This window comes from Enoplosus armatus, chromosome 4, assembly GCF_043641665.1.
Source record: "Enoplosus armatus isolate fEnoArm2 chromosome 4, fEnoArm2.hap1, whole genome shotgun sequence".
NCBI classification, from domain to species: Eukaryota; Metazoa; Chordata; class Actinopteri; order Centrarchiformes; family Enoplosidae; genus Enoplosus; species Enoplosus armatus.
In genome coordinates this window covers 8,195,024-8,213,431 of record NC_092183.1, presented here as the reverse complement: position 1 = coordinate 8,213,431, position 18,408 = coordinate 8,195,024, and the positions used below count along the sequence as shown (strand labels likewise).

General features: G+C 41.8%; 1 protein-coding gene across 1 annotated transcript; it reads left to right on the top strand.

Moving 5' to 3' along the window:
- Positions 1-2,246: 2,246 nt before the first annotated feature.
- LOC139284320 (tricarboxylate transport protein B, mitochondrial) lies at positions 2,247-18,094 on the top strand. The gene is made up of 9 exons (XM_070904549.1): positions 2,247-2,475; positions 11,044-11,151; positions 11,877-11,976; positions 15,563-15,701; positions 16,059-16,143; positions 16,309-16,413; positions 16,537-16,652; positions 16,763-16,836; positions 17,259-18,094. The coding sequence occupies exons 1-9, from the start codon at positions 2,364-2,366 to the stop codon at positions 17,371-17,373; spliced, it is 954 nt and encodes a 317-aa protein (XP_070760650.1). The 5' UTR covers positions 2,247-2,363; the 3' UTR covers positions 17,374-18,094.
- Positions 18,095-18,408: the final 314 nt, after the last annotated feature.

Genomic DNA, 18,408 nt, shown 5'->3' with positions numbered 1-18,408 from the left:
ACACACACACACACACACACACACACACACACACACACACACACACACACACACACACACACACACACATCAAGGCTGTTGGACCCTCCCTCCCCCTCTCTCTCTCTCTTCTCCACTTGGACGTTATAACTGCATCACTGATCTACACAGCATGACATCACCTCTCAGCTCCTAGAGGAATTAACATACCGAAGATAACATTAATGACACCAAACCACTCTGTCCTGTTGCTGTTCCATGTAGACTTTATTAACCATAGAGCAGCTTTTCTTTTTCTTTTTGGTAGAGATTCAGCACTGATGAGGAAGAGACTTTGTTACCGAGGAGTCGAGGGGAATGTGTGTGTCTCCCCCTCCCTCCTAAAGCACTGCTACGGCCTTATATACTTTGAGGAGGTGTCAAAAAACGGGCTCATTTGTTCATGTTTAATTTCACAACTGTCTCATGCTCTGATTAGAAAGGCAGTAACTGTGCAATAGTTTTGTTTGTCCTCTCACAACAGGTACAAAGTGTTTGCTGTATACGGACTAAGAACGCTTGTTAATGAGGTTATGGTACTGTCTATGTGTGTGTGTGTGAGTGTGAGAGAGAGTGTGTGTGTGTGTGTGTGTGGCCTCTAAAGCCTTCGAGGGATACGTCACCAAACCAAGAGACACTCAATGAAATTTACACTCCCGTGCAGCCGCAAACCTTTTGCTTTGTCCGAGACGTTTGATCTCGTCAGTCAGCTCTGGTACCGGACATCAGGAGTTTCAGGATGATCGTGACAGAAAGAAAGAAAAGAAAGAAAGAGAAAGAAAGAAAGAAAGGAGGTGAAATAATAAAAAAAAATGCTATATGCTGTAGTCTGTGCATGTGCTGCCAAACTATAAAGCTGCAACCAGGAGCACAATTTTCATGTTACACTCAAGTATATCAAGTATTACTAATGTTGTGTCAAAAACGAAGTGATGTTCAATGAAACTTTCTCACCCAACTAACAGAAAAATGATGATGAAGCTCAGACAGACTTGAGGAGATGAAAACACGGGAACATTAGCTCACATCCTGGTGCCAGTTGGTTAAAAAGAAATCATTATTGTACTGAAAACAGTGTATAATTTAAGATATATTGAAATACCTAACTAATCAAAGAAGTCAAATATTATGGAATACCGTATGTATTGTCTATAGTGTGTTGTTGTAGTCTTAAAAAACATAATGATTTTTGTAAGAAAAGGACAAAATGCAAAAACAGCAGGTTAATAAACGGCAAAGTCTTGAAGCAAGGCTGCTCAAAGTGGTGACAGTTGAATTGTTTACTTCCTGTGCTGCCCGGCAGTCCCTGTAAGACACACACCGAGCTCTGTGGTGTCAGCTTTGGAAGCGGAAGAACCTGAGCTGCACACGAAGCACTCCCTGCACAAGTCATGCACACAGAAAGAGGAATAAAGTTTACACACAGCGTTGTTGCTGCATTTTCTTTTTTATTCATTCACATCAGGAGGAAGATTTACAAGCTCTCTGGAGGGTTCAGCCTCTATTGTTGATGGTGGGGAGTTTTACAGCTGTGAATGTGGTTCATGCCGCTACTCCCTTATTGCCGTCCCTTGCAGGACCCAGACTGACATTTTGGTAACCAAGCTGCCAAGACCTGATTGATGGTTTCTGTCTCCGTGAGAGCTGCAGTCTCTTTGTTTGGAGAGGGTGTGGCTGGGCTGTGTGGACCTATATTTTTGCCTGCTGCCGGGGAAATCCGGAAAGGTTTTGGTGGTGAAAGCTTTAACTACAGGGGAATCAGATTTTATTCTTCCTCGCTCAGCTGCATTCATATGGTAATACTAACAGGGAGGCTGCGCCCCGCCCTTCTTCTGATGTGGCCAGTCTCCTCTCTCACCCTGCGCTCATATAAGCACCCACAGAGTCACCCACTGGACCCGGTCACACAACAGGCTCGCCGGTTGTTGAAGTTCACTCGCTTCACGGGAGAAATTGCCAAGTTCCACGCGGCAGCAGGATACGGACACAACTCTTTTGTCCGCCCCTCCTTGCTTCCGGGTTGCTTTGCTCTCTTACGTACTACTGTCGTGATACGGCGTTGCCATGGTTACAAATAACAGGTACTCGACATAGTACATCCCAACTTCCTCGACAGCCCCCCCCCCCCCCGGTGTCCGCCCACTGTCAACAGAGAGAGCCGCTGGAGTCTCCGGACGCATCCGAGATCACCTGCATCAGGAGAGCGCACCAGACAGCAGCCGTCCTTGTGTTGCGCGCTCCAGTCTACTTGACAACAAAACTGCCAGCTGCCTACTTCAAGATAAACCTCATTAGACCAGAAGCTTTTTTTTTTTGTAGATTGTACTGTGTGTTTTCCGGTAGTTATGCAGGGTAAAGGCACATTTATCAGCCCTTTCCCCAGACCGCGGTGTCTGGCGGCAGCGGCGCCGGCGGGGAAAGCGAAATTAACTCACCCGGGGAAGGCGATCCTAGCAGGTAAGTTCATCATCATCAAGAGTCAATAGTTGGACAAAATGTCGCTTTTTATGCGAGTTACGATGAACTCATAGTTGAATGAAACAGTTTTCATATATTGTCACATACACAGCTTGTTTTTCTGGTGCGCAGCGGAGCGAAGTAGGTGTAACACTTATTAATACTAAAAGATAGTCTAAAGACTAAACAGCAAACCATTAAAACAGCGGAGTAAAGAAAGTCAACTCAAAAAAATAAGGTGACTGTGCCTTTTTTTTGCTTTTTGGTTTGTTGCAATGAGCACAAACAAGGCGTTTCTCTCTGAAGTGACACGTTTCACTTTATGCTTTGGGAGCTGAATGCTTGAAGTTAGTCGAGACTGTGTAAGAGCTGCAATATCGGTTTCTTAACAGAGTTACTACATTTTCCACCAACTTCTGCCACTTGCCCTCAAACCATGCTGACCCCGTGACCCTTGTAAAAGGGAAATGGTTTAGAGAGCTCAGTGCCAAAGAAGCAATTTTCTTCCTCTGTCCAGACAAACAGAGCTGTCCTGTCACGGTCAGATCTTACCTGCTGCTGCACTGATGTGATTTCATCCCTCTAATCTAAAGATCACCTCTAGTGCACTTTACTTAATGCTATTAGAGCAGACTGAAGCATGCAGCAGTGAAGGGGACACTCACTCCTGATGCAACACAACGCATTTAACGTTGAGCTTTCCTGCTGAATTGCAGATGTTCACATTTCCATTATTTTCTGAGCGTTTAACGGACTTCCTCGTCCAAAACTGGGCAAACAGACACTTCATGAACAGCTCCTGGTCCTCCTGGTCATTCTGTCAGTTCTGCTCTTTTATACTGTGACAGTACCAGAAAATATTTATCCATTCTGTCGTCTCAGTGCTGAAACAGGAATGGAAGGAGTTGCACTGAAGCTGTACCCAGCAAAGATTTTCTATTTTTGCTTGACAAATGTGTAAAATGGTTCATCAATTATCAGCATTTTGACCAATCATTTGATTGACGGTTCAGCACGACTTCAGTCATTCTTGTTTTAGCCATCTCTGTGATTCATCGGTTTATCCCCCGCTGAGGTTCAGAGACTCCAGGCCTCCTCTCCTGCTGCTCTGCCCCCCTATACCCTAAACCCCCTGACCCCCTCGAGTGTTGATGATCAGGATGCAGCAGCTCCAGCTGATGAAGAGCCACTCAGAGATGCTCCTTTATTAAGGCTACATGCTGGTGTTTGGTAGCACTCTGTTGATTTCAGCCTTGTTCGCTGGCAACGGTTACATGCTGAATATTTTATCATTTTGAATGAATTCCTTTTGATTGAGGATTTAAAACAAACATTGATTAATCAATGAATCATTTTAGCTTTAAAATGCCAGAAAATAGTGAAAATGCTCATTATATGTTCCCAGAAGCTGAGGTGTCTTCAAATTGCTTGTTTTACCTGGCCAACAGTTCAAAACCCCAAAATATTTAGTCTGCCTTCATATATATGACAAAGAGAAGCATCAAATCCTCACATGAGAAGCCGAAATGAGAAAGCAAATGTTTAGTATTTTTGCTGGAAAAATGCTTGAAATGATGAATCTATTATAAATCAATGGTTTGCTGGTGTCTGCTGCTGTAAATCACAAAAAATGTTATAAGGGGTATACATTTACACATTTAAATTCAGATTTCGATTCAGATTATTGACTTCAGACCATAGTTACATGATGTGGAGTACAAGCGACATATACCATCCAATAATGACGAAAGAATAGCACCCGGCTGAAATAAAGTACAACATAAATCACTTAAACAGTACGTACAACAATTTATATATAACTTTTGGCTTACAGTATGTAGCTGTAATAACAAAATGAATTTTAATATTGATTAAAAAATTGTCTTTCCCCTATTATTCCCTATATTTCTTCCTATATATTGTTTGCGGATTTGGTGTTTCTTATCATGAAGTCACAAGTAGCCTGTATGTAATTTATGTCTTTATGTCTTGTATGACTTTAACCTTTAAAAACAACTGTAGAGTTACTGATTTTGTGGTAAATAGAGTGAGAAGAGGAGAAGAAAATCTCCTCTCCCGACTCATGTCGCCCTGTCAGCCTCTGGGAAATGGAAATGTGGCCGTGATGAGACCTTCCCCTTCCCCCATCAGCCCTGTGCAGCCTGATTGACTGGATATGGCCCAGTGTTGCTCCCTCTTTCCCTCGCTGTGGCGTTTAGCTCGTCTCAAGCCTGTCTGTCCAGTTTTGCAACAGCAGCACGATTGCATTCACTCTGTCTCAACCCTGTGCACCCTCTGGCTCCTCCCGGGCCTCGCTGTGAAGAAACCATTGATTTATTACTGTCTTTCAAAGGATTTGGAAATGAAAGTGTGTGTCAGCGTGTGTAGTTTGATGAAAGTACATGTTCAGAGCATCACTGGGATGACTCAGTGGTAGATAAACTGTCACTGACTGTCTGACCTGAGATATCGTCCGTCAGAAACTCACAGCTGATTTTTTACATCGTCAGGATACAAACTCTTCTTACTCAGCTGTGGCAGTTCATAAATCCAGTTGACACGTCTCGCAGTGTGACATGCTAATGCTACTTTAAATTTATCTGTTATGGTTAACAGTATGTGTATGTGCAGAGAGCCTCATGTACACGCCCGAAGGCTCTAAGAAGACAAAGCAAGAAGTAGAAGGTCAAAGCTTAATGGATTAGAGAGCCCACATAGACAGTGGTTGAGGAGGAGGGGTGCGCATTTCACATGTCCAAAGCTTTTAGAGGTCCGTGAGCTCTTTCTGCTCCCATTGGCTAGTTCAAGTCGTCTCTCAACAGCCACTGGTGATGACTGAAGTTGAGACACGGAAGGAGGGAGAGTTTTATCTGTACGAGGCCTGAGGGAGAGAGAGAGAGAGAGCGGTCTAAATGGGTCTCTGGTCCTGATTTGCTGGCATTCATACACTGTTGTGGCTTTCATGTATGAGCCATCTGAGAAGCAGAGGGATGGACGGAGAGAGAAAGTTCCTTTTTTTAAAAAAAATCTTGATTTCATGATAGATTGGATGATTTTCCACTGAGACAGGCTTTCTTTTATGTCACTTTTCCTGCTCTCTTTTCTTTCTTTTCCTCTCCTCCGTCTCTCTTTCTCTCTTCAGCCTCGGGGGCAGCCAGTTAGGTTTTCTGAGTGGCTGTCTCCTCTCAGGCTCAGCGGCCTCGTCAAACTGTGCGCTTACTCCCTGTTTCCTCACGTCACAGGTGACGCACACGGTCGCCTGCCCTCCGCTGTTCAGACCCCGAGTACCGGGAGGCGAGATAATGAATGACAGTGCACTCCTCTGTCCACACCCCTCCCCACTGTAACAGCTTGTCAGATAGATGTTGGTATAAGGCAGCCATGGACACACAAACAAATAGCAGTGCAGAAATTTGTACAATAATTTAATATACAGCCGGCTTATACATTTTCAGTCTTTGCATTGCGTTTGTGGACGTCTTGGAGATCAATTACAGCTCCAAATTGGTGGTTTTACAAATCACACATACTGAACATTTTGCCCACCATTTTCTTCAACACACCTGAAGTTTTTTGACTGATTTTCTGCCTTTCAGTCACCACTTTTGATTCACTATTACGTAGAAATTAACTTGCAGAGACTTGAAACTTGTTCGAAGAAATCGATCAAGGTGAACATCTAATTGCCATACATTTTAGTCAAAGTTATATAATCAAAGCAGGGCAATTCATTTTCAAGTAATTACCATGTTGGGTTCAGAAACACGCTGCCATCTTAGACTTGAAAGATAGTTATTCAAAAACAATCTGTCAAAGGTCGCAATCAATTAGCTTGTTAGAATGACGGGCTGTGTAATCCTGAGTCTCTATGTTCACCAGCTAGTCGCTAACTTTTGCCTTTTTACATACACATAGTTATGTGATTGTGAATATAAAACTAATGATTATAGCCACCTCTGTGTTTATTTATTCTTTGTTTTGGGGCTTTGAAAGTTTGTGAATACAGATCAATGCGTAATAGCAATTAATGCTTGAATCTTAGATGTCAGAGCGTCCTTGAATGCACCAAACAAAGAGGAGTTTTCAAACGCTCATATTTGCATGAACATGTAATATGCACTCTGCAAGTTGATTTTGATACTGTAGAAGTAACTTTAACCAATGGCTGACTGGTCATCAATCAATGAAAGTAATCAATCAACATAATATAGAACAGAATAGAATAAGTAATGTAAATTTAAAAGCTGGAAACCACACTGTTTTAACCATTTGGCTTTAAAGAGCCTGGCCGCCTTGTCTACAACTGTACACACTGTCAAAACAACTTGTGAGTAGTTGTCCTCTTTGTGTAAATCACTGTACAGTCTGCTGCAGGGGTCTGAGCAGTTAAAACAGTTCCCATGTGAAATTAATCAGCATCCCTCCTGTAATTAAGTTAATCAGTGTAGCATTAGGGAGTGTTGTTCGGGACAGAGGAAGCCTAAAAGGCCAGACGTCAGATGAATAATTCTTTTCATGTTTTGTGCGAACGCAAACAGAAATATTACGGGTCTATTAATAGGGCACCTCATGTTTGAAGTACATCAGTCCTCTGGCTGTGTTCTTCGTTTGGACTGGACATAATAACATCTTTCCCTCAGACTTGACTCCAGAGAATTTAAAGTGAGAAATAATAATCTAAATAAGGAACATCTGGATGAATAATAGATAGATTCTGCTGCAGAACGGCTTATTAATTTGCTGGCACATGCACATATACTCACAAGTACAAACACGCACGCAGATACACATAGTTGACTGTTTTGGGTGAGTTTCATTGTCTGAATTGAACGAAAATGGCATCACTGAAAAAGAATCTTAATTTTAGGTTTCACTGCCACAGTGCTTTAAAAAATCCACAGCCTCAAATATGTTTAGAGCCTGTCACACTCAGGGGCCACGCTAGATTGTCATTTCCTTCTAAGAAGAAAGGAAGTTTCTTAGTGGACCAGATGTGTTGGAGGCTCATTAGAGTCACCGAAGCAGGCAGGACAGGATTTCAGAGACTGTTCCTCCCTGTCAGCTGGCTGTCTGCCGGCTCACCTGGCTTCCTCTGTGCCTCTCTGTACTGCGAAAGAAGTGGCTGTGAATTTGTGTTTGTGTGCATCTTGGATTCATGAATCATGGTTCAAAAGTATTTAGAGCTGAAATGATTAGTTGATCAACAACTTCATCGTTGAAGTAATTTTTACACTACCTATATCCAGCTTCTCATTTGTGAGGATTTGCTGCTTTTCTTTGTCTTATTTGACACTAAACTGAATATCTGTGAGTTTTTGAAGATGTCACCTCTTGTTTTAGGTAATTGTGAGAGACATTTTTATGGCAAAGGTGGCGACGTCGGCCTGTTGTTCACCGCTTAGGTGCAGATTGAAATATCTCAACAACTGTCAGATGGATGCCTGTGCACAAAGCCAGGCCCATAAATCAACGAGAATTTGGTGTGGAAGAACTTGATTAGAGCCCCGTCCTCAGCACCATCAAACAGCTTTGGGATAAATTTGAAGGCTGACAGCGAGCCAGGCCTTATCACCCAGCATCAGTGGCCGACTTCACTAACGTGCTTGTGGCTCAGTGGGAGCAAATCCAGCTTCAACATTCATGTAGAAAGCCTTTTCCAGAAGGGGGAGGCTGTTATAACATCATATTAATGCCTTCGCTTCTTGAATGATATGTTCAACAATCACATATGGGTGTAATTATTATCGCACGTCCACTTACTTTTGGTCAGGCAGTGTATAAATCGTAGCAATATGAGCTGGAGCCAAGCTGTGAAGTCTGAAGAGTGCTGATTAAATTATAAATATACCTTGTTCGAGCACAGTGCATGTCTGATTTATTAAACTGCTGTTTAGCTTGTAGAAGTTTCAAGTCTCTTAGAGTCTAGAGAAGCAGATTTGTATCAAACACTACCTGTTTTTCACCGCCTCTGGGCCCTGAATATCACTCCAATGCCATTTCCATTTCTTTTCGTGTAATAGCAAGTGTCGAAGATCTATGTGGATGCATTGATTTTATGACACAGTGTGGAGAAGAGTGGCCGGGGGATGAGGAGAGAGGAAGGAAGGTGCTGCTGGGAGAAATATTAACAACAGGAGAGGAGAGCGAGCCAGTGAAGATAAAGATTAATGGCCGTTCTGCTCATGTAACCCACGTTTGACAGCTACACCGGAGTCGTTTAGGGTGTCATCTTTGAATGTTTGTGTAAAATATGGGAGTGTGTTTTGGATGTAGGCTGCAAAATGGACAAGAAGACAAACAGACTGCTTCTCCTCCACCGGCTGAGGCGCTGTGTGCCTGATGAGGATTGATCATGTGCGCTGTGGGTATCTGTTAATGAGTCGCTGCCGGTTGGTTTTCACGTCGCTGTCTTGGCTGAAAACAGATGAATGAGGTTTATTGTTTCTTCCTCCCCAAGACACACTGGCCCACTGATCCCGGATCAGGGCGGCTGGGATGGAGCGTTGTAACGCTCATGTGATTTCTGTCTCAGCTGGCTAACATTTACTTACCACTCCACTGGGATTAGAAGAATTACAGCTCACTGGCCTGGTGATGAAAGTTTGTGTGTTATTACTGAGCGTGTGTGTGAGATCACATGAATGTCATGAATCAGCTTAATGAATGAACGAATTATGATTTGTGCTGATCAGGTGAATTCAGGTCTAATCAGTGATGGATGATTATTATTGTGTCAGTCATCCCGGCTTTATCTCAATACTGATGTGCTGATATTAACTAAATACTCAAAATCACAAAGTGCAAAATCAAGCAAGTACAAATCACATTTAGGCGAAATTCTAACTTATCGTTAATATATAATAATTAGAATTTTGTCACAATACAATCATATGGAGAGACGATAAATGAGCACATTAGATTAAATTGTGCAGCCTTAAATAAAAGCCATTTTCCCTTATTGATTTCTTTTATTAAATTAGCCCCACTCACAGAAGAGGAGATGTAGATGAAGTTAGAGTTAGTTTGCGTTGCAATGCCATCTACTTATAGTCCTAAAATGTATGTCCTGGGTTAAATATATGTTTTTATCTTTAGTGGACGCTCTGCTTCTAAGTGCCACAGTGATAAATGTTGTGGTGGCACCAGTAACGTGAGGAATGCCAAATTGCTGAACTAAATGACATGTATGCATGCTTATAAGTGGTGTGTCTGGGTGTCCGTATGTGGAAACGAGTAAAATACCCCAGCATCAACAGATAATTAACCTTCAAAACATGAAGGGAAATTCTGCCAGTGTTCCCAGTACAGCTTTCATTATTTCAAGAATCTTCTAGAAATTAATCATTATCTTGAAACTAGAAACAAGATAAGTTAGATCTCTGCACAGAAACATCTGGAAACTAGTTGATTTGAAATAGAAACATATGAAATAATCTCTTGTGCTTCAAGAAATCACTGGTTAAAGCTCTAAGGTTAGGATTAGAAGATATTCTGGCAATTTGTAGTGAAAGTATCACAAGAGACCATGAATACCCCACAGATCCAACATTGTGGAAGAATGGGATCCAAGCAGCACATAGACTGCAACAATGGGAAGGATGCTATAAACATGAATATTCTACATATAGGGGCTTTCAGATGGACATTGGACGTTTTTCTTCTTTGCAAATACATATTCATCGCTTCAGGTTTCCTGACTTGGCACAAATACACATCATGTACAGTAAAATGTTCCTCATAATTAACCAGAGGAATTATTTTAGATTGGGAATTTCTTTCGTTTCCTGGGGGGCATGTTTCTGTGTGTTTCTGTGTAACCGCTTGATATGTGTGTCTCCATTGTACAGTGTGCCTGTGTGTGTGTGTGTCTGTGTCATTGAGTTAATGGAGGGTCTTGGCCTGGGTAATGGAGCCCCTCCCTGCAGGCTGAGCAGATAATTTAATTAATGTCAGCCCTCTTTCCATCCTCCCTCCTCCCCTCGTGACTCATCTGTGTTGTGCATTAGCTTTTGGACACTTGTCCTCATCTACTCATCGACTGTGGCGAGTTTCAGGCTGAACCCTCTAGCGGTCACTCACACGTTCATTCATTCACTTCATTACTTTCTTTCTGTATATTTTCTTCTCTGCAATCATACACATTTGAGAGGCAGCTAAATTTGCTCACACAACCTCCTCTCGTGTTGACTTCCTGTTCATTCCTCAAACAGCACAGTCGCTGTGTAGTTTAGTCGTAGCAGAAACAGTTGATTTATCTTCGCCCGGCTCGTTACTCTTCCTCCCTCGGCAGCAGTGCTTTTAATGTTCATGGAGGGAAAGCCATTTGTGGAGTCACTGTAATGATCCATGGCGTAATGGCACCTCCTTATGATTCATAAGGGTGACTGGGCGCTGAATCAGGCTTGGTTAGGCTGCAGCTAGGCAGACATGGTATGCTAATAAGTTTAGGCAATATGTCAACAAAGCTTCCTCTGCACTCACTTTTTGATCAGTTCCAGGATAATATATGTCTTTGCTTCATGTTCTTTGTATTGATAAACATCTGCTCTGGTTTTCTGTGTTTTTCAGGTGGAATTGCAGGTGGCATCGAGATCTGCATCACCTTCCCCACAGAGTATGTCAAGACCCAGTTACAACTGGATGAGAGGGCCAATCCACCAAAGTACAGAGGAATAGGCAAGTATGACGTGTGTGTGTGAGGAAATGTTTCAACAGCTGACCTTCAGCTTTAGACCGTTGTATCATTTTTCCAATAAATTGAGCTGCATGTGGGATTTATTTTAATATCAGATATTTGCCAGTTCAGACAGCCACCACTGATATAAAACAATAAACTTTTCAGTACCTTTAAATTCAGCTAAATCTATCTATCTATCTATCTATCTATCTATCTATCTATCTATCTATCTATCTATCTATCTGTCTGTCTGTCTCACAGTATATTCTGTTCTTCATCCTGCCTCTCTCAGGAGCTCATTATCTAATTACCCATCATGCAGGTACATTAGGGATTCTGGCAGGCTGTCACTGTGCTTGTTTATATGACTTAGAACAGACCACTGCACACATGCACACTCACCATCCATGCATACCAGACTACACACACACACACACACACACACACAGACCCAGGATGTGTAATGTTGGCTGGAGCTCTGAGGATCGGAGACCATGCTAATGAGCGCTCAAGACAGCTGTTGCTTTTTCAGCACTGTTGTGCATTTGGCTTGAAGATAGCAGAACGTGGATCTCTGGACTGATTTTATTTTGTAATTCATTGAATGGGAAAGTTTGAGCCCTGTGCAGTCAAACAGCAAAATACTGACTTGTATGCAGTAATACATACAATCTTATCTTATTATCATTCTGTAATATGTGTGTGTGTGTGTGTCTTCCCCCAGGTGACTGTGTGAAACAGACGGTACAAGGTCACGGTGTCAAAGGACTGTACAGAGGACTCAGCTCACTGCTGTATGGATCCATACCCAAATCTGCAGTCAGGTAAGATAACTAAAAATAACTGAAAGGATTCTGAAATATTTAAGACTAATACATTTACTCAAGCCCAGGTCAAATATATTGATTTCCACGCAGTTCTTAAAGGACGAGATGAGTTCACATTTGATTCCTCCAATAATAAAAAGTAGAAATGACTGAATAAAGCGCACAAAGTAAAACCACATAACTCCTCTTTACAATGGTCCAGCTTCTGCTGCTGTCAGTATTTCTCTGCAACAGATTCATTTTAGGTGATGCAACGTCTAACATCCATCCATGATGATCCATGGTTTCATTCTAATAAATATAAAAGGTGGGGTGTACATGTGTGCTGTAAAGGCTGGAATAAAACGAACACTTTTAGCAAAGCCGTTGTGATCTTCTACCTGGAACCACTAACTCACACGTTCCAATTATTCTAGTCCATTACCCACAATGCAAGCTATAAATGCCACAGTAGCCTTCAGTATAATTACGTTATTCTTTCACAGAAATGACATTTATCTCCAGTCAAGTGTGCACACTGCAGTGCCTGTACGCGCGCGCACGCACACACACACACACACACACACACACACACACACACACACACACACACACACACACACACTCATGTTGCACGACTCAGACGCTTTTATTGTTACTGTTTTTTGTTCTCCACTTCATTCTTTCATTCCTTCCCTCTCTTTCTTTCTTTCTGTTTGTGTGTGTGTGTGTGTGTGTGTGTGTGTGTGTGTGTGCATGTTATGCTGGAGGGTAGAGCCTGTCTGTACGATGGAGAGACAGGCCCAGCCAGGCGGAGCAAAGATGCCACTCAAACTCAGGCAGGGTCTCAATAGGGGTACAGAGAGGGAGACTTGTGTTGGTACTCTGTCAATGGGTGTGTGTATGTTTATGCGGCCTACAGTATTTCTGTGTGTGTGTGTGCACATATGAGTGTGTCAGTCAGCCTTTAGCACCCTTTCCAGAGGGAGTCTGAATGGTTTTGTAGAGTTTTCTCTGAGGAAGTATGGCATGGAGAAGTACAGAGGTTTAGGCCATGTCGTCTTTCTGCTCTTGTTGTCTCATGACATTGTATATAAACATGCATATATGTGGCTACATTGTATATAAAAATATAACCTACTATGTGCAAGTTATATACATTTTGACTGAATTATTTAGCTCAGTGGTTCCCCTTTTTAGCTTGTGATCCCTTAAAAGGAATCACATCTACTTGTGACCATCGGTTTTCAGATGTCTATGGGCTGTTCAAACAAAGTGGGTTCTTTTTCCTTGTCTTATTTATTTATTTAATACTTTCTTGAAGCCAAAAGAGAAAAGATTCAGTAATTCACAAGAAAAAGCAAAGTTCAGAGGCAAGTTTGAAGAAATATACACATAATTTTGGGGAGCAGAAATATGTAATATTTTCTGTTTTCCTATCTTGTTAATAATCTCGTTAATCCTCAGATTTATAGTGCGATCATTTGGGGGGTTGCTGATCATCAGCTTGCGAGAACTGATTTAGGTGATATAGCAAAACATGAAAAGGTGAATAAGAAAATGAAACATGACGGAGAGATTGAAAGCTGCTGAGATGGGAACAGTTAGATTTGATTTATATGGCACTTTTCCATTGACCACAGAGCCACCGTGCTTTTCTTACTTCCTCTATCTTCCCTCCCCTCCCCCCTTCCTATCGCTCCTTTGCCTCCTCAACCCTCTTTCTCCTCCATCCCATTAACTGATTGCCTGTGCACCATCATGCACCACAAAGTCTGCTGGAGGGTTGCTACGGAGGTACGAGAGGGACAGACAAGAGAGCCTTTGATCTTTTCCTCTCCTTAACCCTTCATCCATATTTACATCCCACTCTCTTGTCCGCCTGGCCTTCTTTCTTTATTTCTGTCTTTCGTATGTCTTCTCCAGCTGAGTCTTTTCTCTCTCCTTCACCTCCTCTTCTCATCAGCACAACCGACCTTGTAGAAAGACCCACTAATGAAGATTGGGCAGCTCTCTGCTGTCCAGAATGACTCATCTCTGACTGTGGATGTCGGCCAAAACCTGACGTGTCATATTCTGTAAAGTTTAGTCCACTTGTTAAATGGGTAGGGGGGATTTGGAGAGTAAATTGGCACAGGAGCAGGCCTGACAGTGGCATATTTCTCTCCAGCAGCTTTTAATGAATAGCATTTGTTTCACAAGGTTAGTTATTAAGTGCACTGCCATCTCCGTGCAGTCTAAGCAAGCTGCTGGGAAGTACACTTTTTCATTCTCTCTCCAAAGCTAAAAAGCTGTTTGTAGTCAGCAAGTGGTGTGCATGAAAGAGAGAGACGAATGGATTTATTTTTATGTGTTGTTTGTTCCTGCTTGACAGTGGGAGTCGGTTAATTGTGTGGAGCCTGTCTTTCAAAACAAACTAAATCTGTGCGAGGAGTGAGACACAGAAACAGATGTGGAAGGTTAATGAGCTGAGGAAAATCCTGCCATAGAAAGGCAGATGGAGAAAGAAAACTGAAATCGCATGAGTCGAGTATAAGAGATGAATTTTCGGCAGGTAAATGGTTCAAGAAGACTGAGAGGACAACAAAGCATTCATCAAGACCAAGTGTCTGTCCTCCCCCGCCCTTTTGCTAAATGTACCGGGCAGCGTCCTGCCTTCACCACAATTCAATTCTATCTATAAATAACCTTTCTTGTAAAGGACCCGCTGGCACAACATTTTCTGATTGCAGAGATACATAAACCATACCTCTCTCTCTCTCTCTGGGCTGGCTTCCATGGCAGCTGTTGCTGGTCACTCATTGGTTACTGAGGCACTACAGTTTATTGGTGCATCTTTAATGAGGACGCATGCAGGACAATAAAGTAAAAGCCTTAAGCACATTCTGCACTTTCAGCAGTTTGTCTCCACTAAAAAATCTGAGGTGGAAGGAAGTTTCTTGCCTTGAGGTGCATCTGTGGTTCAGCTTTTATTTGTACTCAGTGAGTCATGGAGTGGAAACGTCGTCCTCCACTCGCTGATATCTGCTGATGAGGAGCAGCTTAATTATCTTTGTATCTGGGGACTTTTTCTTATACTGTAGTTGTAGCGTTAATGTCTGAATACAAGGGATCTCATTATGTTTGATGGTAATATTGTCATCTATTTGTTTTTCACTTTAACCTTTTACCTGAGCATTTTTAGTAAACACATTAAACATTATCTGGAAGATGATCTTGGATCAAGCTGCAGATTGCAAAATGAAAGAAAGAAAGAAATATTTCGGCCTTAAAGGAGTCAAATAAAGTTCCAACAAACAAGAGCAAAGCCTCAACCAACATACAAATAAAACAACATATAACTTCCAGCATGCCATGTTAAAAATTTAGGTTCTTTGACTAAGTTGCATGTAAGATGTGTTTTTATAGCTTCCAGGATTTTAAACAAAAGTAGGCAGTTGAATATACAGTATAGAGATGTACTGTGTAATTACAAAGGTCCTCCTCTTTTAGTAATACAAGAATAATATCTTTTTTTCCACATAAATAATAATTATTCACTTGTCGTGCAGCAGTCCTGGTCAGTTCTGCGTTAACGTCTTGCTGGCTGCATTCTGTTTCTCAGGTTTGGGGTATTTGAGTTCCTCAGCAACCGTGCGAAGGATGAGTCCGGTCGACTGAACAGCACCAGAGGCCTGCTGTGTGGGCTTGGAGCCGGGGTACTGGAGGCTGTTTTGGTGGTCTGTCCCATGGAAACTGTGAAGGTGTGTCACCAACAGATCTGTGGTCAGATTTCTGATTTGATTTGTTTGATTTCTAGTGTCATGCACACTGGGTGCGTGATTTTTGTTAAATAAGCATATTCTCTAGGACGATATATATGATGAGAAACATTTCGATATGAAGCACTCTTCTCAGCTAATTATATTTTCAGGAAAACTGTTCGATATTGTGTCTCTGCCCTTTCACTGAACTCATTTGAAAGTCTCTTTGAAAGAGATCTAGACTAAACATTTGTGCAGTTTTCACCACCTTCTGTGTGTCTTCCTTCTCTGTAATAGTAAAGCAACATTTTCTGTTTTGGAAGACTGATCATCCTGTTCCTTTTCTTATCTCCCAAGGTTAAATTCATTCATGACCAGACTTCAGCCAACCCCAAATACAAGGGCTTCTTCCACGGAGTCAGAGAGATCATCAAGGCACAAGGTAAAGACCAGCGTCAATGCATGTGATTCACCTGACATCTACTGGTCAGACAGGGTAATGCAGCTGAAAACATGGTGTTTGAAAAAGTGTAGCATCCAGACATGATGTTGTTTACTAAATGTAAGAAGAGCCTAATAAATGTACCCACTTGTCATGCCTTACCAGGATTAAGAGGGACATACCAGGGACTCACTGCCACGGTCCTTAAACAAGGCTCCAACCAAGCTATTCGATTCTTTGTGATGACCTCTCTCAAGAACTGGTACAAAGGTCAGTTTGCATACGGCTGTATGTGTTTGTCTGTAGAGTGTTCATATGGAATTGGGACACACCTATGATCTGAGGTACCAGGACTGCACTGTTACTGACTCCTCTGTTATGTCCTTTCATTAGGTGATAACCCCAACAAAGCTATTAATCCCTTGGTGACTGGAACCTTTGGAGCTATAGCTGGAGCAGCTAGCGTCTTTGGAAACACCCCACTGGATGTCATCAAGACAAGGATGCAGGTATGTAATATGGTGACCGTTATAAAGCGCAGGTTTTTGTGTTCCTTGCTGGTGTTCTAATCAAACGGACATTGATTAGAAGTAACAATGCCTTTCTTTTCTTTCCAAAGGGTCTGGAAGCACATAAATATAAAAGCACGTTGGACTGTGCTTTAAAGATCATGAGATATGAGGGCTTGGCAGCGTGAGTACGCCTCCACTTTGTTTTAGTTTAGCTTTGGTTTATAGTGTTAGTTTCACAGCAGGTTTTTATCACAGCAAGCCTCAACTGAACTCAAGTTACACACATACACATATAGGCTTTAGTTCAACCCTAGTATTAAACATATCTAATCAATTATGTCTACATCAATTAAATCTACGAAGATTTACCTCCAGACACCTAATCAAGATTTGGTCTCTCTAAGAACATTCAGACATTCAGTAGGATTTTTAGAATTTGATTTATTTATGGCTAAATTTAAAATTAGAACTTTTGTATAAAATGTCATGACTACATGTTGCTGTATGTACTGTACAGTTGTATCAGCCATCGATAAATGTGCCTTTTCCTAAACACTGATATTATATATTCACCTCTCTCTCTCTCTTTGTGTCCATCTGCAGTTTCTATAAAGGGACAGTTCCTCGGCTGGGCCGTGTGTGTCTGGATGTAGCCATAGTTTTCATCATCTATGAGGAGGTGGTGAAGGTCCTGAATACAGTCTGGAAGACGGACTGAGCTGCTGGACGTACAGAGAGGGCGGCGGCTTCTTGCTTCCCAGGCATCCGACACAGATCCGAGTTTCACAGACCTCTTCTGTATCATAAAACCAGACGCTGACGGGGTGAGACAGAGACCTGAACTTAGATCAGTGTCATATGCTAACCAGGAAGTTAAAGAGCTCATAGACAGGGGCAGCAGAGAAGAAGTAAAGCCTGAAAACAGGCTCAGTGTCGCCCACATCTGGACAGATTGTGAGAAGTGAATGCAGAGCTTTGCTGCTCAGCACCAAGACACCTGACAAGACCATGGATCAATTTCACAAAGTGGGATTATAAATTTAGCCAAACAGTTATGAAAAAAAGATGCTTAATCCTGGAGATATGTCACCAATTTCTAAATGTGAAACAAAACCTGAGTATTAGGGTCAACAACAGGATTCCTTTAAACATGTTGATGACTGCTTATAAACAACATATTTGCAGAAATGTCAGCCTTTTTTCAAGTTATCTGGTTCACTTTCTTTGCAAACCTGCTTTGTGAAATAGCCTCCTTCAGTGAAGAACATACTTTCTGGTCATTCACAGCTGTTTTACTGATGTTTACTGCAGGTATGCAGGTGTCATACTGGACTTTCTTGAGTTAGTGTTGCTCTCTGTCTCTTCTTGTGCCTGATATGGTTTTAAATCCAGAGGAGCCAGACTGCAGCTGGTTTATAGTCACAGAAACTGCAGTAACTTCCATAACTAAGCCTTTAATAGAATGATTTTACATTTATAATGTGTCACTTATTTTTATACAGTGCATATTCTAATTTAGTTCATTACCAGCATTATATTTTTTCTGTGAAGTACGATATATTTTATTCCTGTGCCAAAACCTATTATACTATGAAAGTGTGTTCAGAGCAAGAACATGCAAAAGTAGCCTATTGATCTTAAGAGAAGAGCAAATATTATGACTTATATTGTGACTTTATAGATGTATTTATTGAAAGTTGAATGTTGAATATCTAGATGGGTGAGAGACTATTTGCTGTTGATTTGTGCCACT